We start from the raw sequence: 27617 nt of genomic DNA, 5'->3' as shown, positions 1-27617 counted from the left end.
GGAAGAAGGAAGGAAGAAAGGGAGGGAGGGAGGAAGAAAGGAAGGAAGGAAGAAAGGAAGAAGGAAGGAAGGAAGGAAGGAAGGAAGAAGGAAGGAAGGAAGGATGGAAGGAAGGAAGGGAGGGAGGGAGGGAGGGAGGGAGGGAGGGAAGGGATGGATGGAGTAAGGAAAAGAAAAGAGGGAGGGAAGGAGGGAAAGACAGAGTAAAAGAAGGAATAGAGAAGGGAGAAAATAAGAGGGATGGGAGGAATTGAGGGAGTAAGGGAGAGATGAAAGGAAGGGAGGAAAGGAGGGAAGGAGGGAGGAAGAGAGGAAGATTTCAGAATAAAACTGTGTGAAAGGAAGTAGGAACAGGCAAGCTATGAGTCTACCTGTTTATCAGACATAGATAAAACTTAACTAGGGCATACACTTTGATAGTTTCATTTGAAAAGTTTGTTGAAAAGTTAAATAAAACGAGAAAGAAAACAAGCATTAAATTATTCCTTTGAGGACAAGCTAAAAGAAATAGAAGTTTTACCTCTGAAAAGAGATGAGTATAGGGAAAAATTACTACCCTCTAAGGCTATTAATGATTACAGTAAATTGTTCTTATACCCCAAAGAAGACAGCTGGATATGAGAAATATCTATACATTATGGCAAGATAATTTTATTGGTTATAAGCAAGCAACTTTAACAATACGGACACTTTTAGGTACTGCAGCATCCAATTGAGGGAGATAAAAAGTGAAATTTGTCATCCCAGGGTGACTTTTGCAGGAAAAATACATTTCCTACCTTGGTTCACCTCTACTATTTCACTGGTTTATTGTCTCAAATATCCACCCAGGGACACTGGAAATGGAGGGTTTTCACTCTGGGTCAGACCATCTTCTGAAAATCATATTTCTTCTTCACATTGTGAGTGCTTCTATCCAGATTCTACCTCCCCTTCTAACTTTGACTTATCATTCATCCATAACCCTAGTAGCCCACACAGGAGAAGCATACACTTTTGCAAGAAAGGAAATTTAAGGGCGTTTTGCAATTTGACAACATGTGATAAGTGCCCGTGCCTCCCAATCCTAGGAAAACACATTCAGGCTGAGAGCAAATACAAAATCCTAAATGGATTCTTCAAACCATAACTGGCTTGCTTTTAAGTTTTCCCAAACTCCCAGTGCTCGATTTTATAACTTGACCTCTCCAGCTTGTCTCTTACAATATCCTCCCTAATCATTCTTCTGCTCAGCCAGAATTGTTGACTTCTGTTGGCCCCTTTGCTTACAGAGTCCTTGAATGACTCCTTTTATTTTTTAGAAGCTAGACAATTTTATTAGAAATAGAGGGAAAAGAAAAAAGAAATTGTTCGTGTGGGGAGAAACTTAGTATAGGACTAAGTTGAATGATTCTCTGTTATGAGCAGTTCACTGTACCAGACCTGGTATATTCAGACTTCTCAACTGATGTACAGGATTGACTCAAATCTCTGCAACAAATTTTGGTCCTTTTTACCACTTTATCGGTCAAATTTATTATTTTATCAATCAAATTTAGAGTGTCAGGCAGAAGTCTATTCATATTTGTGACCTGTACTCAGCAACTCTACTAAATCTTCCTTATACAAAGATGTGCCTTCACTTGCCTATTCGTAGTTATTAAAATAAGTGGCCTGCCACCTGGGCCCAGATATGAGTTCCTGATTACACTAGTAAAGAGGAGGTAGCCTTTAAGCCAGGATGACTAGTTGAATAAACTTCATTTTGTTCATCTCTAATGAGATCATCTGAGTGTAAATTCTAGAAGTTTACCACTAAGTTCTTTTATGGGACAAGTACCAACTGGTCCCAGGGAATCTCAGTTACACTTTCATGAGTATTTTCTCTCTCTATGCACATATATGCTTTCCCTTTCTAAATCAATGAACACTAACACAAATGCCTCGTTCAGGATTTTCAGCTGAATAAACTCATTCTATAATAAGTCATTACCATATCTTTACATTTACATATTTTTACATAGTGTTTTCCAAAAAAGAACATTCACTTTTAAAAATAACACTAGAATGCCTCCCTCACTGACATAAAAACAAATATAGCAGAGGACTAGAACAACCATTCAAATTCTTAGGGAAAATGACATGTATAATCCCAGGCAGATAATGCATAGGCTGGTACAATTCAAGTGTTTTTGTTCTTGAAAGCTCTATGTGATATTTCATAGCAAACACCCTTGTTTTAGGATGTAATCTTAGAGGACTTGGCCAAAAACAAGTTTCTAAATACTGCCTAGCAATTCCAGTAGATTGATGAGAAAGATCCTTTACCTTATGTTCATGAAAGCACAATTAAATTATACACTTGTATTTGTTTCTTCATCCTCCTATGCAACGTCTCCACAAATCCTACACACATTAAATCCTATCTTTTATATTTTCAGCAGCAAAATGTGCTCATCTACAAAAGTTATAAATAAGTATATAAGGAACAGTATCATTTATAATAGTAGATCGGACATGATACTATCATTTTAATGGATGCTTTGATTTTAATGGTTGCTAGAGTTTGAATGGATTTAAGCATTGGCATTATGGTGTAGAAATAAAACATCTCTTAAAATCATTCCAGGCATTCCAGATGGTGAAGAGTGCTGCACTAATTCAATGGAAAGTAAAACAAACTTACACGGATCATCATGACTGCACATCTGATATCATGAATTGTATCATAGATCTTCTTTGAGACGTCCACAAATTGATTATCATCAAACACATCCAAATAATTTTTGCTTAAAGCTTCCAAGGCAATATTCACTTGTTTTTCAAATTCAGGAATTACTGTAAAAGGAAAGAACATAGATTAGTGACTTCATTGTATTTTGGAATTTGGATTATTTTCAAATTAATCATGTCTTTAAAAATTGTTTTATTTCATGGTATATCATAATCAGAGTTAATCAGAGTTTCATACATAAATATTTCCAAAACCACACCCACTACCAGACTGTCCACGTCTCTATACTAGTATCCCTTAAAATATGCTCTCAAAGGAAAACCTTCCCAGTTCCTCAATCCAGTTCTATGGAGGATCAATTTTCTAGCTCTTTCATCTATGGCAATTTGTTGTCACCCAACTGTTTATTTTATTTTTATTTTATTCAAAATTTGTTCTTTGAATGCTTGCATTTTTCTCAATTAAGAAAATCCTTATTTACTTTGTGTTTGATTTACAAGTGTTAAGTTTTTTACCTGTTTATATTTTATCTGCTTATATAATTTTTATTTTCAAATCATTGTGATCTAAAATGATAGTTGATATAATTTATATCTTCTTGATTTTAATAGAGACATATTCTATAACACAATTTGTGGCCAATCATGGAGAATGATATGTATGTGGTGAATACCATGTAGTCAACTTTTGGAGGGAGTAAGGACCCATTGCATTTCTACTAGGCCATTCTCTTCCAATTCCTTGTTCAAAGCCTTTGTTTCCTTGCTGAGTTTTTGCCTAGTTAATCCATTCTGTAGTTATTGAGTAATTTTATAATCTCCCACTAATATTATGTTGCTGTAATAACTTCCATCAGATTCTTTAACTATTGTTTTATACTTATTTTCATGTTTCACCACTAGGTTAACAAATGATTAAGTGTGAGCTCTTCTTGGTTTTCTCAGGGATACTCCTGGCTATGCGCTTAGAAATCACTCCTGGGTTGAGGGCCAGATGGGATGCCGGAGATTGAACCCAGGTCTACCCTGTGTCAGCTGCATGCAAGGCAAATGCCATACTGCTGCAATATTGCTCTGGCCACCTTTTAGACATTTTTAATTTGAAGTCTATGTTGAGTGACATGTAAGTGTGGTCACTCTAGATATTTTAATGAAATTGTTTGCAATAAGACTGTGTTCCAGTCTTTGACTTGAACCTGTGTTTACTTAATTATTTCTTTTAAAATTTATTTATTAATTTAAACGTATTTTCTCTCATAAAAACCATAGGAAAAAATCCTGTTTTGTTATGATAATTGGGGATGGATCTATGAAAATAAGAAGAATCAAAGGCATGTTATTAAAAAATAAAATAAACCACTATATTTTATATCATTTATGTCTTTACCAAAATTGTATAACACCCATAACAATTTCTCACATCCAATAGAATCTGGGAGAAAACAAAAATACTTATTATGACTAATAACTGAATATAATTATAAAATAAAAACATATTTTTGTAAACATAAAAAATACGATCATAGATACAAATATTGTCAAAAGGATCTGAGTTTCTAAATAGAACATTTAATTGAAATTATCAAATAAGCATATTACTTCAAGGAGAATATGATAATTTAATGCTAAATAATGATTTTTAATAGAGAAAATGGAATGATTTTATGGTACAAATATTAAAATATCTTTTTTCTCTTCTAAGTCTCTATCTGCATAAAATGCACAGCATCCTTTCACATTCTACTTGCCATCTTCTTTACAATGGGAAGCATTGTTGATGTACCTGATTCTCACATTTTATTCAATCACTTCTATTCTCTACCTTCTAAGATATTGCATTTATACCCCAACTACTTAGCTACTTTATGTTCCTCTATGTGCCAGCATTACCACTGTGTCTTTCTTTATCTCCTTAGTCCATTATCTAAGCGTAATTTCCAATACAAATGTCATCTTAACTCATGCTTTTGTAAAATTTTAATTCATTACATTTAGATAAAATTTAAAATCTAGTGCTTCAAGTCATTCCATATTTCAAGAGTTTAAAACACATATATAGCTATTAACTATTGTTTGAATAATGGATTTATTGAACATTTCTATCTTCACATAAATTTCTTTTGGAAGATTCTATATGTGATTCCATTAAGTCATTGCTTCAATTTCAGTGGATAGAATGGCAAGTCCAAGGAGATGCTAGCACACATTTTTGTCTTGGGGGAAATGCAGTAAATCATAAATACCATCTATATGTATATGATTACAGAAAAAGATCTCTAATCTTAATGGAACTATGTGGGTCCTGAAATTAGAACTATATATTAACTACTCATTTTAAAATATTTTTGAATTATTCATAATACCTCATCCTGAATAAAGGTATGAATATACATACACACATATAATTCTACTTGAAAAAACCTTATTTCTCTCTCCCCAAGTTACTCCATTTTCTATCTGGTTGTCTCATCATCCATGAAGGCTGCTTCTTGGCTATACCACACTACTAATCTCTGTATATATTCAAATGTTTGCTAAGTACAATTTTCTCTACCATAAAGGTGTTTATTAATTTGTTGCCCACTCATTGGCTCCTGCCTGAGTGCTCACTAGAGCCATATTCCTGACCACATCCTCTCATCTTTCGGGTTCATTATAATTTTATTGATAAAAGTAATATTAAGCACAAAAGTATCATACAGAAATTAATATTGACAATTCAGTTTTTGTTGACCTTTGTTTCCTGGGTCATACACTGACGCTTTTGACTCCAGATTCACTGCTAGAAATTGTTCCAAATAGCTTGGGGTGCTTACATGCAATGCTGAGTTGATCATGGACTGGAAATATGTGAGGTAAAATTCCTTTACCTCTGTCTTTTCTGGCTATTTAATAACTATTTTTTAATAAATGAGTTATACTGTGTGTAATTTTTCAATGGTCCCTTGCATTATTTTATAATTTTATCCCATGAGTCTATAATGACATAGAAAGTTAATTGAAAAATAGATAAGACAACATAAAACTATAAAGAAATCGAGGTACAATGCAACATAGTCTGCTTGCATTTTAGTATAACATAGGTTTTTGTTCAGAATCAGGAAACTTAAGTAATTAAGAATGTTTCTTACTTGGAGAGAAATGTGTAACAGTTAAGACAGTGTGTCCAATTATCTTTCTTTTTCTAATAGTTTCTAGAATAGAAATTAAAACAACCACAAAAGTTCCTTGTAGCCACTTTTACATTCTCTGTTAAGTTTAAAATATACGTAAATAGAAGGCCCGTTCCCCCGCGGCTGCCAGGCCGAGCCCCTTCCCCTGCGAACCCGGGAGGCGCGGAATCGGCCAGGTAAGGCCCGGTCCCCCGCGGCTGCCAGGCTGAGCCCCTTCCCTGCGAACCCGGGAGGCGCGGAAACGGCCTTGTAAGGCCCGTTCCCCCGCTGCTGCCAGGCCGAGCCCCTTCCCCAGGAACCACAAGCGCTGAGGAGAGTGGCTTTAGGGAGTCCCTTCCTCTGGGTAGGCACCTGGAAGGGCAACTTGAACAACCCGAATAGACAAGGGAGATAGGGCCAGTCGTCTGGCCCCTCAGGTGACCTAGAACAGTCCATCCCCTAGGGCCCTGGAGTGGACCAGGGGCTCCCCAAGGACGAGAGCTCTGGGTTGGGCGAAAGGAACTCCTTCAACGGAGGCTTGGAGGGGACGGAGCTCCATTGACTCTCGGAGAGAGGAGGGGGGATAGAGAACTAGGCTCAACAGCGCCAGCAAACATTGTGGCCAGGAGCGGAACTGCACCGCTGACAGAACTAAGGAGCAGAAAAGGGACAAGACCCACAGGGAAGGCTGACCCCTAGGCAGCAAAGGGGAGGAGAAAGAGCTAGGTTCAACAAGCTCACCCAACAGGCCCCTCTAGAACCACCTTCAGGAAGGGGAACAAGCAGGCCGAAAAAAGAAGCCACAGCACTCCAAAGCACACCATTAAATACAAAGAACCATGCACAAATCAAGGAAATCCCTAATAACTGGAGACACCATGACAAATCCTAGCAAGTTCCCAAGTCCACCAAATCGCACAGATCCAGGGGAAGAAGACTTAAAAACGGTAATGAGGAAGGAAATGCAGGAATTACTAACAGTAATGAAAGAAACCCTAGCTACCGAATATAAGAACACCATGGAAGAACGAATCAGCCAAATTAAAGAAGAAATGTCAAAGAACATGAGAGAGACCATACAAAAAGAAGTGAAGGACTTAAGAGACAAAGTAACAAGCCTTACGAGCAGAAACACAGAGTTGGAGAAGCACATCGAAGAACTCGAAGGAAAACTACAATCAAAAAAAGATCAAGAAACCAACAAAGAAATAAAAGGCAAAGCACTGGAAGGAAAAATCCAATATCTAATGAACAAGGACAAAAGAAACAATCTAAGAATTGTGGGTATACCAGAAGGGGAGGAAATAGGGAAAGGGGAAGAACAGGTAGTCAGGGAGATAATAACAGAGAACTTCCCCACCCTCTGGAAAGACACTTCAGGACAAATCCAGGAAGTCAAGAGAGTCCCTAATAAAATAGACCCTAATAAGCCAACACCAAGACACATAATAATCCAAATGGCAAAAAACAAAGAGAAAGAGGAACTCCTGAAAGCAATAAGGGAGAAAAAAACCTCAAGTACAAAGGAAAGGACATAAGAATCAAACCGGATCTCCCATTTGAAATAATTCAAGCAAGAAGACAGTGGAATGACATATTTACACGACTGAATGAAAGAAATTTCCAACCCAGGGTCCAATACCCAGCAAAACTATCATTCATATGGGAGGGCAGAATAAAAACATTCTCAAACATGAACGAACTTGAACTATTTGTGCAAACCAAGCCGATCCAAAACGACTTACTCAGAGATGAATTACACAATCCAAACCCCCGATTGTAACAACAACCACTCCACACAATACAACGGCACAACAGTCCTCTCTATCAATAATTTCCCTAAATGTGAATGGACTGAACTCTCCAATTAAAAGACACATAGTAGAGAACTGGGTTAGGAAAAATAAACCGGACTTCTGCTGTCTGCAAGAAACACACCTACAGTTACAGGATAAGCACAGGCTTAGAATAAAAGGATGGAAAGTAATTATTCAGGCCAATGGAAAACAAAAAAGAGCAGGGACAGCCATTCTTATATCAGACCAAATTGTATTCAACCTCAAGAAAGTGATCAGAGACAAAGAGGGTCACTACTTACTGATCAGGGGAACATTAGATCAAGAAACACTAACCCTGGTCAATATCTATGCACCTAATGTAGAGTCAGCAAAATATGTGAGGCAACTACTGGCAAACCTGGAGAAACACATGAAGGGAAATGTGATAATAGTAGGGGACCTCAATACTCCACTATCACCATTGGACAGATCCACCAAACAGAAAAATAGCAAAGAAATAAGAGCTCTAAATGAAAAATTAGAAGATTTAGGGCTAATAGATTTATATAGAGCCCTCCATCCCCAGAAAGCAGAATACACATTCTTCTCAAACCCACATGGAACCTTCTCCAGAATAGATCATGTCTTAGGATACAAAGCCAACCTATATAAGACCACAAAGGTAAGGATCATAAGAAGTACCCTTTCAGATCACTATGCAACAGAGGTTAAAATTGATGTCAAGAAGAAGCAATGGAGAAAAACTAATACCTGGAGATTAAACAACATGCTGCTCAACAACAGCTGGATCAAAGAACAACTCAAGGAAGAAATAAAAAGATTCCTTGAGACAAATGACAATGAAGAGACAACATGTCAAAACTTATGGGACACAGCAAAAGCAGTAATTAGGGGGAAACTCATAGCAATACAGGCCTATGTCAAGAAACAGGAAAACAACAAAACCAACAGTTTAAAAGATCACCTCAAAGAACTGGAACAACAGCAACAGAGGAATCCAACCACAACCAGAAGGCAAGAAATAATAAAAACCAGAGCAGAAATACAACATCGAAACCAAGAAAACAATACAAAAAATCAACGAGACCAGGAGTTGGTTTTTCGAAAAAATAAACAAGATAGACAAACCATTGGCAAAACTCACCAAAAAAAAGAGGGAAAACACCCAAATCAGTAGGATCACAAATGAAAGGGGAGAGATTACAACAGAACCCCAAGAAATACAACACATCATGAGATCATATTATGAACAACTATACTCAACTAGGTTAGAGAACCCAGTAGAAATCGACAGATTCTTGGACAAACACCCTATTCCAAGACTGGAAAAGGAGGATCTAGAAAGACTAAACAGACCAATCACCTCAGAGGAAATTGAAGATGTAATTAAAAAACTCCCTAAGAACAAAAGCCCAGGCCCAGATGGATTTACAGGTGAATTCTATCAAACATTTCAAGAAGACTTACTACCACTTTTCCATAGGCTTTTCCAAACCATAGAAAAAACAGGAATCCTCCCCAACTCCTTTTATGAGGCTAATATCACACTCATTCCCAAAGAAGGCAAAGACACCACCAAAAAAGAAAACTACAGACCAATCTCACTAATGAACATAGATGCAAAGATACTTAACAAAATCTTAGCAAACCGAATCCAACACTTCATCAAAAAGATCATACATCACGACCAAGTGGGATTCATACCAGGAATGCAAGGTTGGTTCAACATACGCAAATCAATCAATCTGATACATCACATCAACAACATGAAAGACAAAAACCACATGATCATATCAATCGATGCAGAGAAGGCGTTTGACAAAATCCAACATCCTTTCATGTTAAAGACACTCAGCAAAATAGGGTTAGAAGGAACTTTCCTCAAGATAGTTACAGCTATATATGAAAAGCCTACAGCCAACATTATACTTAATGGCGAGAAACTAGAAGCATTCCCACTAAGGTCAGGAACTAGACAAGGCTGTCCACTCTCTCCACTCTTATTCAATATAACCTTAGAAGTCCTAGCAATAGCAATCCGACAAGAGAAGGGAATCAAAGGAATTCAAATAGGGAAAGAGGAACACAAGCTATCTCTATTTGCCGACGATATGATGATATACATCGAAAACCCTAAAGAGTCCACAGTAAAACTCCTAGAAACAATCAGCCAATACAGCAAAGTGGCTGGATACAAAGTCAATACACAAAAGACAGTTGCGTTTCTATATACAAACAATGAAGCTGAGGAGAGAGAGATTAAAAATGCAATCCCATTTAAGATAGTATCAAAAAATATCAAGTATCTAGGAATCAACCTTACAAGAGAAGTGAAAGACCTATACCAGGGAAACTTCAAAACGCTTCAGAAAGAAATTGAAGACGATCTAAAGAAATGGAAGAACATCCCATGCTCATGGATAGGTAGAATTAACATAGTCAAAATGACTATCCTACCCAAACTTCTATATAGATTTAATGCAATCCCTATCCAAATCCAGACACAATTCTTTAAAGAAATAGAACAATCAATCACAAAATTCATCTGGAACCACAAAAGAGCCAGGATAGCCAAACACATACTCAAAAACAAGAAGCTGGGTGGAATCTCCTTACCTAACTTGAAACTATACTATAAAGCCATAGTAATCAAAACAGCATGGTACTGGAACAGAGACAGGACCTCAGACCAGTGGGTTCAAACAGATTTCCCAGACATAAACCCCCAGATATACAGCCAACTAATATTTGATAAAAGAGGCAAGAATCTGAAATGGAACAAAGAAAGCCTATTCAACAAATGGTGTTGGCACAACTGGAAAACCACATGTACGAAAGTGAAAATCAACCCATACCTCACTCCTTATACAAAAGTCAACTCAAAATGGATCAAAGACCTTGAAATCAGACCCGAATCTATAAAATTTATTGAGAATAAAATAGGGAGAACACTTGAAGACCTATATATCAAAAAGGTCTTCGAGAATGGAACACCAATGGCAAGAACCTTAGCAGCAAACATAAACAAATGGGACTACATCAAACTAAAAAGCTTCTGCATGTCGAAAGAAACCTTACTTTATGCAAGAAGACAGTTAACAGAATGGGAAAAAATCTTTTCACTAGACATATCAGATAAAGGGCTGATATCTAGAACTTACAAAGCACTCAGAAAACTGAGCCCCTCAAAACCAAATAAAGCCATAAAAAAATGGGGAGAAGAAATGAATAGACACTTTTCTGAGGAAGACAGAAGGATGGCTAACAAACACATGAAAACATGCTCACCTTCACTCATCATCAGAGAGATCCAAATCAAGACAACAATGAGATACCACCTTACACCAGTGAGGATGGCTCACATCAAAAATACTGAGAACAATCTTTGTTGGCGGGGATGCGGTATGAAGGGAACCCTCATCCACTGCTGGTGGGAATGCCCCCTAGTCCAACATCTATGGAGAACAGTCTGGAGAGTGTTCAAAGAACTCAGAATTGAGCTCCCTTTTGACCCAGCAATTGCACTCCTAGGTATATACCCCCAAGGTGGAAGAACATTCATCCCAAAATACGTGTGCACCCCACTATTTATCGCAGCACTCAGTATAATAGCCAAATCTTGGAACCAACCGCGATGTCCAACAACAGATGAATGGATCATTAAGATGTGGTATCTATACACAATGGAATATTACATGGCAGTCAGAAACGATACAATCACAGATTTTGCAGCAACGTGGATGGACCTAGATCATGTTATGTTAAACAAAGTAAGTCAGAAGACAAAAGATAAACACAGAATGGTAGCACTATTCTGAAGCACATAGAACATACATCTTAATCACAACTAATACTTAACAATCAAATAACAGGGTCTAACAGGATAGAAACTCCAAACACTGTAATAGTCAACATATACCTGGGAACAGTGCCCAAAACACATGAAAAACTAACAACACAAACTTTCGACTACACATTATACCACGAAGAAAACAGCAACACCAGAACAGCAGCATAGAGAGAACAGCTACGTAATCAACCTTCTACAACAAGGGCTCATAATAGTCCTGTAGAGATCGTATACAGGAACACAGGTAAAGAATACCAAGGCAAACCACTGACTCCAATGGAAACATCCCATAACACTACGTATTAATGCCTCTATCTTACTATATGTAAAATAACCTCTCAGCTTCTCTGTCCACAGGCGTTCTTGGATACAAAGGGCGGACAAGCTAAGATGGCAGCTCGGGATACCACACGAGATACCATACCTAGTTTGCACTACGAGATGACCCCGAGAAAACTCTTTTTTTTTTTTTTGAGAAATCTCTTTAACATACACTTTATCTCTAGGTTTACCTTCTTTTAGGGTTTCAAGCACGTGACCAGTCAAACCACCGAAGCAGTAACAGCGACGAACAGACTCAAACTACATGCTCTATTCACTGAACACATTCAAGCAAACTAGCATTCCCTTGTTATTCTCTCCTCTCTTCTCACCACTTGCTTTTTGATTTTTTTCTCTTTTATTCTTTTCTTTACTTTCTATCTTTTCTTTTCTCCCTTTCTTTCTAATGTATTTTTCTCTTTTCTCCCTCCCTACCCCTTCCATTCACCTTACCCTTTCCCCCCTCTGGAAACCCAACTATCCCTCCACCCCTCAATCCCATCCAGACCTCCCTCTATATTAAAACACTTCACCCTCAGTCCTTAATCTATTAGGCAACAAGATCGACCTCCTACCCCAACGAACCAGTACCCAGCACCCAAGAGAAGGGACACCCAGTCAAACCCACACCTCGTCCCGGACAAGAAAAGACAGCCAACTCCCCTGCGGACTCATGCTGCGAGGCCCTCCCTACCAACTCCCCCTAATGTGGACTGTTACTTGAAACCGGACCTAGGTCCAAAAGTATCCCCAATGCAAGAATTCTTCCAAGACCTCCCTGCCGCAAATTTTTACCAACCTGAAGAAGGTCAGGGGGTGGGATAGGAAGATGCCTGAGAACCCACACATTACAACAAAAACCCAAAAGACAATGGGAAAAACTGTACTTCCAACATAGGCATAGGACCTGTAATACACCACCTCGTTACCTGCTCTCCCCCAAATGTAAGGTAGTCTTTTGCACCACTTTGGCCCTTTAAAACCTTCGCGAACTCATTTTTCTTCTTTTCTTAAATTTATTTATTTTTTTTTAAATGTTGGTCCTACATATACATTTGCGAGCACATACATTTTTATTTATTTCTTCTTTCTTTTTTTTTTAATTTTTATTTTTATTTTTATCATTTTTGGGTATGTGACCTGTGTCTCTTATACCCTCTGTCCACCCCCAGCTACACCGACAATATAATGTAGCACCATTTCCCCCTGCAAAGACACACTAAATAAAGGGGAAATCTTACATATATATATATATATATATATATATATATATATATATATATATATATATATATATATAAAACAAAAAGAGCTCTTATCTACTAGAGATAGGAACTCATAGTTGTTTACAATACAGGGATATCTCCTACCTTGAAAATATGTCATGTGGAATCAGCTTAGACCTCAGGTGATTAGATACCATTCATCCAGCCTTGAAATCTGGATCCCAGACATAGAATCGGCACAGCTCTTCACAACAGCTACAGGAAACAAACTCCATCTGAGCCAGCCTTAATACTGCGGGGTCAACAACAAGGGCCAGCTCTAACATGATATCCTGACAATGAGGAAAATGCGAACAACTTGTCCTGAGAGCAGATTAGCATACCTTACCAGCTAACGACAAGACAAAACCAGAAGACGCGGCACCATTTGGTAGGTCCAAAAGCCAAGATCATGACTTACAGATGACTGGCTACTAGAACCACGACCAGACAGTATACACCTTGGGCCCAATATAAAAGCCCTAGTTCAGGGTTTGCACTATGACTTGCACAATAATCATGATCCCTAGTCCCAAAGGTCTGACAGAGACAACTGCAACTGAATGGGGCTTCTGGAAGCACAAAGAAAGATGCTATCCTAGGTGCCATCCTAGGTTCAGTGCAAAGACCAAGATCACCAACCACAGAAGATGGATTAAAACGACACTGAGGCAACAGAACCTCTAGAACCACAAAGACTGACTTCATCATAAGTCCCACCTCAGGACTGTGCAGATACGGAGACCTCTACACACAGAGCTCTGATTGTATCACCCTGGACAGAGCAGAAGTCTTCCACACACACAAAAAAAAAAAACACCACCGGGAGAATAAATGATCCTGAGCAAAGTCTAGAGCTGATCCCATGACAGTATACTCCAAGGACGGAGAAACCCCATATTTCTTAGGCCAAGTGAATTCCTTTTCGAATGACCCCAATATTTACTGTGCCAGGGCAGGAGGGGAAAAAACAAAAATACAAAAACCACAAAACCTTGGTTATTTCATATATATATATATTTTTTTTTTCCCTTCATTTATTATTGTTACTATTATTTTTATATACCTATCTATTTTGGTCGATTTCTCTGTTTGGGTGTGACTACTGAAATCGTGGTCCCCAATTATACTTATTTTTTTTTCTCTTCTTTTCTCTTCTTTCGTTATGTGCTATGCCATGTTTCTTATTTCAAGACCATGCGTGTTTTTGGTTTGTTTGTTTGGTTTTTGGTTGTTTGTTGTGTTTTGTTTTGCTTTGTTTTTCATCTGTTTTTTTTTTTTTTGAGGTGCTTATCGATATAGATGGAGTCCCCACTGGATAATTGACTCTTTTTTTGGTACTGGTGGAGTGTTTCAACTTCTTTTTCTCCTTCATCTCCCAAATCGATGATGAGAGCCTCTAGAAGGATTCCATCCATTTTTGGAGTATTAGACTCTTACCCCAGTTTATTTATCTTCTCTTTTTCAGGCAAAATTATGCAACTTGAATTAGCTAGTCCTGCCTACAGTTAGAGGGGGAGATAAGGGAGGCATTAAGACCAAACAGGGGCAAGACTACTAAGTAGTGGGTTGGATACAGAGGGGACCACATATTCTAGCCTCCCTGGGGGTGAGGGAAGAGGAAATGGGAGGTAGAACAAAAACGGAGGTGTAGGGAGGACAAATTGGTGATGGGAATCCCCCCTGATTTTATGTAAATATGTACCTAAAATGTTATTGTCAACAATATGTAAGACACTATGATCAAAATAAAAATTATATATATTATAAAAAAATATACGTAAATAAAATGAGATGGATTTTCAAAGATTGTGATATTCTACTGTTTATAAAATTTATAATTTTCTCCAATAAAAATTTACCTTTTCTATAAAAAAGTTAAACCTACAGTGATAATAATCAGATTAACATCTTCAAGCTATAAATTCCATCTTCACAATGATAAAATTGATATTTTGTTTTGTACATTTGGCAAAACAAAAATAAACTCGGAAAAAAATCATATATAAGTCTAGTTTTCACTGTTTTGTTATAAAATGAGACAGATTTTATATATTATAAGAAAAATAACAATATATTTTCATTTTTATATTATTTAATATTAACTCCTCTAAAGACCTTAAATGGTATAATAATAACCATTATTAAATAAGATATATTATATAATACAGTATATCAATATATAAAAGTATATATTGATATTATGTCAATAATATTTAACACTAATTAAAATACAATATATCAGAAGCAAATGTGTAATTTCTGGCACATAGATGAAAACATTTTGAAGTATTCAAAATTGATATGTATTTCACTTTTTTCGGGGGGGTGGTTAGGCCACACCCAATGACACTCAGAGGTTACTCCTGGCTATGTGCTCAGAATTTGCCCCTGGCTTGGGAAAACATATGAGACGCCGGAGGATGGAAACATGGTCTGTCCTAGGTTAGCCACATGCAAGGCTAATGCCCTACCACTGTACCACCGCTTTGGCCCGTATTCCACTTTTCATTAGCTTACATATTAGCGTGTTTGTGCTTGATTAGGGATACAATGCTGTTTGGATCATCCAATGGACGATTTTTAATGCTTTTAAGAAAATACAAAATGAGTATAATTAAGTACCCAAAGAATGCAATTTAGAAGACATAAAAAATTCAAGACAGATAGGCAAATCAATCTTGAATCCAAAACCTTAATTTCAAGAATATGAGATTTACACATTATATACCATGTTGTACAATCATTGATCAAAAAGGAGGCTATCTTACATAAATTTTCTTAAGTGAATTAAAATACCAGGTAGGATAAACCTTGAAGGGTAGATTTATTAAACAAAGTGGCCTTTGAGCATTGTGATATACAAATTAAAGTATTTTGTCTATTTTATACTCCAAATGTTAAGGTAGTTTTTTAATTTTTTAATGAGCTATACTCCGATGTATTAAAATATAATATTTTAAATGATAATATTTATTGATTGCTTACTCATCTTAGAACCATGTTATGCATATAGTACACTTTTTCATTTAATATAAACAATATTTTTTGAAACAGGAACTACTATATTAATTTCACTGATAAGGAAAGTGAGGTCACATAAATAAGTAAGTAATGGGCTTGTAATTAAGACTCAAAGTTCTGCTCCCTGAACCCCAAGCTGTACAGCCTCTTACTTATAATTAAAATCCTTGAGGCTTTCTCATCTCAGTAGTCCTGTGGGAATTAATGTTAATTTTCGGCAATGAGATTAATTAGCCTATAGAGCCAATATCACCCAGGCTTTGATTATTTCTCCAGTAATAATTTAAGAAAAATTTTATCTCTTCTTAATCCTTGCTAAATTTACTATCAGCATTTGAAAGTAGGCGAGATATATAATTATTGAATTGAGTAGGTCGAAAAAGAACCCCTATTCATTACAGTTAATAATCTGAAATTTTGTGAACCAAGTTATACTTTATAATATTAATGTAGCAGCTTAAAATAATTCTACTATTATCTTTGAAAATTACTAATTTGTCTTTGAAAGTTACACAAAATGAATTCATCATTTCTTGAAGTTATACCAACTAGTAAGAATTAGTGATAGCATAAAATGCGATCAAGCATGTGTATGCTTTCACATTATCAATGTGATTGCTATTTTTTATTTTATGGTTATTGAACATTGACAATTGTGCTTTATAGATTTTTCAAAAATATTAGAAAATCATATGGTGAGTCAGGCATATACTTGGTCCTTCACATATTACATATCATGTAATTTCGTGATTGGGGGAGCTTTTTCATATTCCTAATAAGAGAATCAAGAATTATAATGAATAAGTGTTTTAAAACATGCCACACGGTTAACAAGGTCAATTTACATAATCAATACCATCAGCTACATTTCAAATATCATCACTATCTCCAAAAAAAGAAAAAATACTACAAATAATAAACTAACAGAGGGATTAGACTGAATTAAGATGCTGATTGTTTTCCCCTCTAGGACAGGTTTTTTATACATATCACATATCAAACTTTGTTTATGAACAATCTGTAGCTTTGGCTTACTTTGATGGTTTACACCGTTCATTTCCTTTCACTATCTCTGAAATTTTAAACTTTAAAGAAATCCTCACTACAGTGACCGGGCTGGTGGCGCAAGTGGTAGGACATTTGCTTTGCATAAGCTAACGTCGGATAGATGTACTACAGTTCCATCTCCCGGAGTCCCATATGGTTGCCCAAGCCAGGAACGATTTCTGAGCGCATAGACAAGAGTGTCACCGAGTGTGGCTTAAAAACAAAAAAAAATAAATTTCTTACTATTAATAATGAGAAATATTACTTACTTATTTCTATTCAATATTAAAAATCATTTTCTGATGCTTTGTTTCAGAAATTTCTTATATGTCAATAATTGGTTAAATAATTATTGAAAGAGTTAAAGTTGGACCTGAACAATAATGCCATCTGCTGATCGTTTTTAGCTTACATATCATTTTGTTTTAATGACACTAACACTTTACCTTTAAATTATTCTTGCTTAGTTTCTTTGTGTTATGAATTTTCAAATATTTAAATCATCAATATATTATCCTACACTATAAACCCTTTAAAAATTCACTATTGTATATTTTTCCAGATTGGTTCTTGATGATCTCATACTCCTTGAGTCCTTGAGAATTTGTATTCCTATATTATATCTGATCTGTGCCCAACAGAATACAATGTGGGTATTGTAACAGTTGGTATTGCTAACTACATCATAGATAAGCGAACACCTTTGCAAGTCTCCCTCATACTGTTTTTGGGTATATAGGGAGCTTATCTTATATGTTGTGACCAGCTTTATAGACATGGCAAGGAACTAACACTGGAAATAATCAGAATCCGAATTCAGCGGCGATATAATTGAGCTGAGAATTGCATCTTTTTATTTCACTCATTGCAACCTTAGAGATCATTTTGCGTGTCTTGTCATGAATGACCCAACAATCAGATCAAATGGTGAAGTTGTTACTCAACATCTGTTGCAAGTCAACCCCTGAAGAAGTTGACTGATGGAGGGATGGAGGATGAGGTCTTTCCCCTCCAGCTTGGAGCACGTGTCTGCCACCCTGTTCAGTCGGTGGTTCTGAGGTGAAGCAGTGGGTAAACAGTTCGCAGACAGTCAGGCTTGTGGCAATATTAGCTTTATTCTGTGGACAAGACTGAAGTCCAAAGCCTCAGCATCAGTTCCAGCCAAAAAGCCCCTCGCCTTCCACAGACCCTTGTTTTTATTCCCCAGAATCAGGTACCACCCAATGGTGGGATCAGGTACCACCCAATGGTGGGAGCAGAATCAGGTACCACCCTAGGGTGGGGGCAGAATGCCAGGTCACACCCTAGGGTAGGGCACAATCACCGATCAGGGTAGGGTCAGTAACATAATAATCCCATAAAATGTTTACATACACAACAGACATCTACCACTTAAAAATGTGAAAGACAAGAAAAATGTTTCCTGTTACAAGCTTCAAAGTTATTAGAGCAATTTCATAATGGAGTACTACAATACTAACTGGAAAGTTCGATTCTAATAAAATCATCTTGCCAGTTTGGGCTCATGCAAATTGAATCATTCTAACCACTCTTCTGTACAAAGTAAAACTGAAGATACAATGTTTTCCATTTGAACCTTTCTTTTTTTATATTAATAATTTTTATTTTGACCAAAGTATTACAAATCCTTCACAGTAGTATTTTAGGTACGGAGCGACATTAAATCAGGGGCATTCCCACCACCAATATTGTCCTCCTCCACCCCTGTTCCCAGCATGCATCCTATATCGCCCCTCCTTTGCCCCCTGGGCTGCTATAGTAAGTGGTCCCTTCTGTGTCTAGCCTGTTGTAGATTGGGTATTGTTTCTGTTGTAGTTGGCTTTGGATTTGATGTTCAAGTCTGATTATTTTTTATTTCTGCTCAATGTTCATATGACTATTTGGTCTTTGTGCCCTCTATTGTTTCCCCCTCAATTTGTGAGACAGAACAAGATGGTTCAAGTTATATGTTTCTGTTTGAAGGTAAGAGAAAAAAAAAAGAAAAAGAAAAAGAGAAGAAAAAGGGGGGGCAAATACTCAAACAAGCAAAAAAGTGACGAGTCCTTCTAGAGACTAAAAATCTCAGTTTAAGATAAGAAAAGGAAAAGAAGGAAAATATAAAAACAATACAAGAAATCAAACCCAAAATAAAACAAAACAAAAACAACCAAACTAAAATCTGAAAAGCACCTCAGCAATACTGACAACAACTAAACACTAACCACAGTCCTAAAATAAAGACGAATCGAAGCACTGGTGAAGAAAAAAGAAAAAGAAAAAGAAAAGAAAAGAAAAAGGGCAAAGAAAAGAGAATGAAAAATATTCTTTTAAAACCAATGCTATATACAAAGTTCATTGTGTAGGTTGTATCTTGAGCTACGGGAAAAGGAAAGGGAGTTTAGTGGAAAGAGTATTAAAAGATGCTGACAGGAGCCTGAGTTAAATAGCACAATGGTAGAGCATTAGCCTTGCACGAAGCTGACCCGGGTGGATCCCATGTTCTACCCCCCACATTGTATATGGTCCCCAAGCCTGCTAGGAATGATTTCTGAGCTCAGATCCAGGAGTGACCCCTGAGCACCACCGAGTGTAGCTCAAAAACCAAAAAACAAACAAATAAATAAAATTTACTGTAAAGTAAAAAATAAAGATGCTGACAGGTTGCAAGGACGTCCAGTAAAATAACTTTCTTAGAAATTCTGTATTATTGAGGTAGAATTTTATGTGTGACTAGAGATTTTTTATGTGATGATCAAAAGAATTTAACTCATTTCTCTAAAATTTAATTCTGCTCAGTTCCTTATAATATTGGATTTTTTCTGTCTTTTTGTTCCTAATATTATGCTTATTCCTTAGATTTGTGAAGATATGAGTTCTTTGGTGAGGTTTTCTCTGCGAGCACCCCTGACCAATGAGAATCTTGGTGCTTGAACACACTAAAGTTTTAGACTGAGATTAATTAAAAATTTGTGTGTTTTCCTATACTCACTACTGTAGAAACCTTCCTGAAAGCCTTTAAAAATACAAGCCATAGCAAGTTATCTTTGTTTGCTTCAGATATTTGTATTTACCAGAGATAGAGTAGAGGGTCTTATTGTCAACCTCAGAATCTCTGTGCATTTTCACTATCGTGAGTGTCAAGATGCAAGGACAGCCTTGCCTCAAGGATGCAAGGAAAACTCTTTTGCAAGACACCCTCAAACATTCCAGAACACTAAATATAAGAACTAAATCTTACAGGAAAACATCATCCATAAATCTTCAAATCAAATTGGCATGAGACTTTTCAAGAACAACTTTATTGAGTAGGAAAAAATTATTAAGCCATGAACATAGATTCTGAGAAGAAATTACTTTAAATATCACATACAATATTCAATACAGAATGAAGCCAAAATAAATATTTATATATTATATAATTAATTTAGTGGTTACCATAAATAATAAAATGCTGGGTAAATTGTGCAAAAGAGGTCAATATATGGTGATGGATATAACCATATTATCAATCTCATTACTACTACTATTATTAATAATATATTATTTTTATTAATAAGTATTTTTATTAATAATAATAGATTAGTAATAAGATTAGTGATATACTCATAGGTACATATTTGTAATAATGTATAACTAAATCTTATGTTACTCAACGATTTTATTTAATTAAAAATGAATAGAGGAAGGCCAGAGATAGCACAGCAGTATGGCATTTGCATTGCATTCAGCTACCGCTGATCCAGGATGGACCTGGATTCCCATATAGTCCCATATGGTCTCCAAGCCAGGAGCGATTTCTGAGCACAGAGCCAGGAGTAACCCCTGAGTGCTGCCAGGTATGGCCTATACCCCCCCCCCAAATAAAACGAATAGAGGTATAAAGTTCTCCTAATATACTAAGCAAAATGTTTAATTTTCAGAAATACACTTGGAAATAGACTTAAAATCAACATAAAATCAAAAGAGAAAACCGTGAGTCTTTACATCACATACTCTTGGCATAGTGATGTCACACACACACACACACACACACACACACAATTACACACACGCAAATAAGCACTGATACCATTTGGATAGGAGGTAGGTACAAACCTGTGCTGCTCAGAATTTATTCCTGGCTCCATGCTCAGGAATCACTTCTAAAGGACTCTGGAAACCATACAGGATGGCAGGGATGGAACTGAGATTGGCCCAATGCAAGGAAAACACACTACTAAAGTATCATTCCAGCCTCTAGGAAGGATTTGTTTTTATCAATTTAATATCAAGAGTTTTGTTGTTCCATAGTAAGAATTGTACTACAATGAATTAGGGATGGGATTTAATTGAGAATATCATTATAAATTTATTATTTTCCATAGATGCCACACGTTGATGCATGTTTCTTTTTATATAAAAATGGAGAGTCAAGGAGAAAACGCATTTCAATGTTTACTTTTACTCCCATTTGAAAATATACTTGAAACATAGCACAAAAATACATAGCATAACAATCAATGGTGAAAAACTCAATGCCTCTAAACACAATAAAAGCTTTTGACTTCTTGTTCAACTATTCAATATACTTTGAAAGTCCTCATCACAATAATAAGGCAACACAAATACTAAAAAGCAATAAAGTGAGAAAGAAAATGTTTAATTTAAAATAAAGAATCGCTTTCTGTGTATGCCATGATAATATAAACATATCCCACTAAAGATCCCACTAGATCATTTGTAAAAAAAAAAAAATCTGAAAACATTAGGGCCGTAGTGATCGCTCAGTGATATGGAATCCCTTGCTTGCAGCTAACCCAGGACCGACCTTGATTCTATCTCTGGGATCCCATATCTCAGGTCCCCAGCATGCAATGAGCGATTTCTGAGCACAGAGCCAGGAGTAACTCATGAGTGCCACCAGGTGTTGCCCCCCCCACACATCTAAAAACAATTTGCTACTAGTATAGCAAATTAAGAATTCAAAAACAAATGCACAGACTCAGTTGAATTTTGATGTCGACAATGACTTTGAAGTTAAGGAAACAGAAAAGATGATCCAATTTATAAACTTCTAAAATCATCAAGAACCTAAGTATCAACCTAATAAAAGAAGTGAAAGAAATAATATAAAACAAAAATAGAAAAGATTATTAAATAAAATAGAGGAAGCCAAGAAATGGAAAAATATTCTATGTTCGTAAATTACAGAGAAAAACATTGTCAAAATAATCCTCTATTTATTTTGTGTTATAATAATCATATCACTAATATTATTCATAGTACATGAAAATAGCTTTCTTCACGTCTTTAGACTAAATGGCTTTGACATTTGTATAGAATCATAAAACATTTTGAATATCAAAAGCCCTTCTGAGGGAAATAAAGGAGGATGCTATTGAATTTCTTTATTTTAAACCACACTATAAAACTACAGTAAATAAAACTGAGTGGAAAAATACTTGGAATAATAGAATAAATTTCCAGATTAACTCTCAGTTATAAGAGGAGTTAACTTATGACAAATGAGTTGGGTAAATAAGTAGAATAAATTCCTTCAAAATATTGTCCTCAGAGGTATCTAAGGAACTGGTTCCACTGACAATGACAATGATAGGAATTTCAATAAATGGAAATACTTCAAAACAGGTTTAATAGATATTTACTTATGTATACTATTAATGAGCCAGTTTTGAAGTAAATGAAGCCAAGGTTTAGTAACATTAAACATTTAAACCTGGAATTGCTTAGCTTATAAAAGTTAGTCCTTCATATAATTTTAAATTCCAAATTTTATCCACTTATCTACCTTTAGAGATATTATAAAAGTTTTAAAGATCATTAGAGAGAAGACATTTAAAATAACTTTATGTTGACCATTTTAATATGTATTTATAACATAATATTAACATAATTGATAATCATGCTTATTTGTTTAATTAATTATTAATTTAGTTAATTAATATAATATAATTAAATTAGTTAATTTAATTAATTATTGCTTATTTGTTTCCTGCTAGCCATAATTATGACAGAGAAATGTAGTTCCCAAAAAGGAAGCATAAAAACTTAAGAATTTAAAATTGTTTAGATAATGAGAATTATTATAACTGATCATAGAATATAAGCATACCCGTGGGCATTACATGAGACTCCATTAGAAAAGTTTGGAAATTCTCAGGGAACAGGTTAAGAGAAACCTCAGACATTATATAATGACTAATATATAAATTAAAACATAAGGTAATTAGAAAGAGAAGTATATATATACTACATTTTTAACAGAGTTTAATAGATTTATAGCTCTGATTAAGAATTAGAAAAAGTTGGGCTGACTAATAATATAGCAAGTAGGTAACTTGACTATGCTTAATTCCTGGCATACTGTACGTTCCCCTAAGTACTGCTGAGACAATTCCTGAGTGTATAGACAAAAGTGACCCCTTTTTAGCATTGCTAAATGTGGCCCCCAAAATATAGCAAAACAAAGCCAATGTAAATTAAAAAATGTAGAGCTTATACTGTAATAACTATCAGTTTAACAAAATAAAAGTAAAAAATTACTTTGAGATTACTCTGGGTTGTGAATTCTAGTTATGATTTTCAAACCAAAACATCTTCATAAAAAATAAATGGTGTGTATATTTAAATAACTAAAAAATTCTATTATTATTTGTAAGAAAAAAATCACATATAAAATTTTTCACCAATTTTCTTGTTCAAAGAAATAATACATATACATATATCTATCTATCTATATATAATACATATATCTATCTATCTACATATATATACATATATGCACATTATATTTGTTTTTTGGGCCACATCTGGCAGTGCTCAGAAATTGCTCCTCACAGGCTTGGGGGACCATATGGGAATCATATCCGGATCTCTCCCGAATTATGTGCAAGGCAAACACCCTACCTTTGTACTATCACTCCAGCCCCAAAGAAATATTTGTTAAAAGTAATCAATGTTTTGATTTTTAAAAACTGCATAATTTTAGGTGTGTTTTCACATTATATTGCTAAGGAAGTTACACATGTGAAACTAACCATTATACTGATATCCAGATGGATATAATATTTTCTACTGTTGTATTTTATACAGCAAAATTAATCTCATTTTCCCCCTTTGAACTATATATGTAAAGATTGCATATTTAAATAAACTCAGTTTTGAAAACCTTTCCACTTACATTATTTTTTAAAAATGTTATCATATGTTCATAATTAAACATTGATAAGATTTTTTAACAGTATTTTGTTAAAGCCTGTTCTGATTATATAGTCTCAGGAAGCACTGTAGTTAATCACAGAAAAGGTAGGAGAAGGAAAAATTTGAATGGGGCAAGGTTAAAATTCTCATACACAATTCCTGCTTAAAATAATAACTATATTTAATATAGTTGAGTTCTGTTTTATGTAAAAGTGGAAAGTTTCAAAAATAATTACTTTAAATAATTTATTTATTTATTTATTTATTTATTTATTACTTTAAATCATTTATTGAGAAGGTTGCATTTCTAAAACAAGAAAACATGTTAGGCAACTGTTAGAGAAAGCTAGAGAATGGTTCATAAATATTTGAATGATGATTTTGGCAACTGAAATTGAAAGACATTTGTATGGAGACAGAAAAATTTTATTACTGACCAGATACAGAAAGTAATCCAAGATGGCTAATTTATTATTCTTGAATATTTTGCATACATGAAGATTAGTATTCAGTAATTAGAAATTCAAGAAGGGGGAACAATAGTACAGTGGTTAGGGCCTTTATACCTTGAACTTGGCTGACTCAGGTTCAGTCCTGGCATCCTGTACGTTACCCCAAAATTCACCAGGGGTGATTGCTGAATTCACAGCAGAGAGTAAAAACTGAGAACTTCTTTACATGAAAGAAACCCAACCACAATAATGTTTGTAATCAAGGGGTTTAAATAAAATATTACTAAAAATTAAAATAAATAAATATATTCTGCCAATTAAAATAAATAAATAAAAATCTTACTTTGAAAAAAAAAAAGAACTGAGAACTTCTAGGCATGGCATCCAAACAATAAAAATCAGCAGTAAATGAGGTCAGAATGCAACTTGTTTATGTTTAATCGGAGGGATCTACAGATTCCAATATCTACCAAACAATTAAGAGAGAGATCAGAAAAGAAAAACCAAAAAATGATACTTATAGAGAACAAAGAATAAGAGAAATATATAGTGAGAGTAAGAGAGAGAGACAGATATTTAGTGAAACAATTTCAGGAAGATGCTACTTGGAGTTGTGGTAGTATGCCAAATTAAAGAATTGTTGAGAAGACAATGAATTCTGGGAAAGTATGAAATTCAAAATTGAGTTTTAAATGATGCCAATTTTTAGAGGCTATATGGAAAGAGAGTGATAAGTACATTTGATAGACTGTAAAGTTAAAAATAATGTTCACTAATATACACAAGGAGTCAGGTCAGCACCATGACAATGTAAGGTGTTTCTTCCAAAGTTTTCTTCCAGTGTTTTTTCAGATAGTAGATTTCCAGAAGTCCACAATGAATGAGTATACATACTAATACATAAATAAATATGCATTTGCTTATATCTGCAGGACAGTAGTGAGATTTTATCTGTTAGAGAGAAGGTAGAAAGGATGGAGAGGTGTACGTGGACATGCCATTTGGATGGGTGGGTGGGCAAGATGGCAGATTATTGGCCAAGCCAATGATCCTAGAATACAGAGCAGAGATGAAATCAAAACTCAGTAGATTTAGGCCTGGAGAACAGCAACAATGACATATTCCCTGTAATTCAAGACATTGAAAGGGAGAACAACAAAAAACTAACTTCTGAAAACTCCCCACCCTCCTTCTATCTTGGGATCCTTATGAAGATGTTGAGGTGGGCCAATCGCTGACATGTAGTCTCAGGACTAACTGGGGGAAATACATATTGTGTTGTGAATGCAAACAAGGCTCCCTTAGTTTACCCATGACAATATGTGGACCCTCCTCACTGCTTCTCCTCACTGAACCCGAAACAGCTTGTTTATTGCCCATGTCACCACAATATTTAAGAGTAAACAAAAAAAAATCAGTAACACATATTAACATCTACTAGATAAGAAAGATAAGCATCCTATTACTAATGTATATATATATCTAGATTTTAAACAAAATTGCTGATAGAAAGTTAAACATCATTTTTTTCTTAAATTATCTAAAACTATTGTTTTTATTGTTTGTGTGTGTGTGTGTGTGTGTGTGTGTGTGTGTGTGTGTGTGTGTTTTGAGGGGGTTGTGAGATCCTGATAATATACATGATTTTTCTCCTGGTTCTGTACTTAGGAATCACTCCTGGTGGGTTTAGGGATACTAGGGATTAAACCTTGGTCAGCAGTATGCAAAGCATTTGCCCTAGCTACTATATTCTGTCCAGCCTCTCTAAAACAAATTTAAAAACAATATATAAATAATGTCTTTTCTGTAAGGAAAGGGAGGGAAGTTTAGCATTTATTCAAGGAATATTGAAATATTTCCCAAACCTGGAAAGGTTTGAAGCTAACAAAACATTTGTTAACTTAAAACAAGATGAACTACCTAAAAGTAAATAGTAATGAATCTGTCAGAAATAATGAGTAAAAATATTCAATGTGATTAGGAGAAAAAATGTATCAGTTTATTTTCTTAGCAGAAACTGGTTCAGAGAGACTTGAAAGACATGTGGATAAGGTAATTCAAGAATACTATATCAAACTAAGTTATACTTCAAATAAAGGAAGAAATAAAGGGTATCTATAATTGTTAATGTTTCTTTCTTAATAACCTTGGTTCTATCAATTAGTTTAATAGAGCTGGTTTAATAATGCCTGTTCTGGCATATAATCATAACTGTTTTATTCTTATTACATTTTGCTCAATTTTTGTGAAATATCTTTTTTCATTAATATAGAAGAGATCCTTTCAACGTTTATTATAAGAAAGGTCTTATGGAAATGGGAAACTAGTTTCAGTGAATAGCTATTATTAAAAATAATCAGTAATAAGTATTAAAAAGATGTGGAGAAAATAAAGCCTCCCATATTTTTGGTAGGAATAATGGGGTCCTTCCATGCTAGAAAATAGTATGGAAATCCCTTAAAAATGTAAATGAGGGGTCGAAGCAATAGCACAATGGTAGAGTGTTTGCCTTCAATGGGCCAATCTAGGATAAACCTTGGTTTGATACTTGGTGTCCCATATGGTCCCCCAAGCCAGGAGTGATTTCTCAGTGTATAACCAGGAGTAACCTGTGAGTGTCACAGGGTGTGGCCAAAAAAGGCAGATTAAAGCTACACAACAGAATATGACATAACCACAATAAATTGCCATTGCATAAAAAAGAGATCATTATGATAAATGAAATAAGTTGCAGAAGAATACCCAGTCATTTGTGCAAAACTTATTAACAAATAGAACAACATGATCTTTCAGAT

At 35.3% G+C, this 27617-nt stretch overlaps 1 protein-coding gene across 1 annotated transcript in view; it reads right to left on the bottom strand.

The window, feature by feature from the left end:
• The window catches only part of CTNNA3 (catenin alpha 3), a 1601008-nt gene that overhangs the window by 288850 nt on the left and 1284541 nt on the right, over nucleotides 1-27617 (bottom strand). The window contains exon 13 of the mRNA XM_049790484.1: nucleotides 2666-2817. Coding sequence (XP_049646441.1) covers nucleotides 2666-2817 — 152 coding nt within the window. The remainder of the gene's footprint in view (nucleotides 1-2665; nucleotides 2818-27617) is intronic.

Source organism: Suncus etruscus, chromosome 17 (genome assembly GCF_024139225.1).
Source record: "Suncus etruscus isolate mSunEtr1 chromosome 17, mSunEtr1.pri.cur, whole genome shotgun sequence".
NCBI classification, from domain to species: domain Eukaryota; kingdom Metazoa; phylum Chordata; class Mammalia; order Eulipotyphla; family Soricidae; genus Suncus; species Suncus etruscus.
Note: the sequence above shows the minus strand (reverse complement) of the source record. Positions and strands in the feature narration are given on the sequence as shown.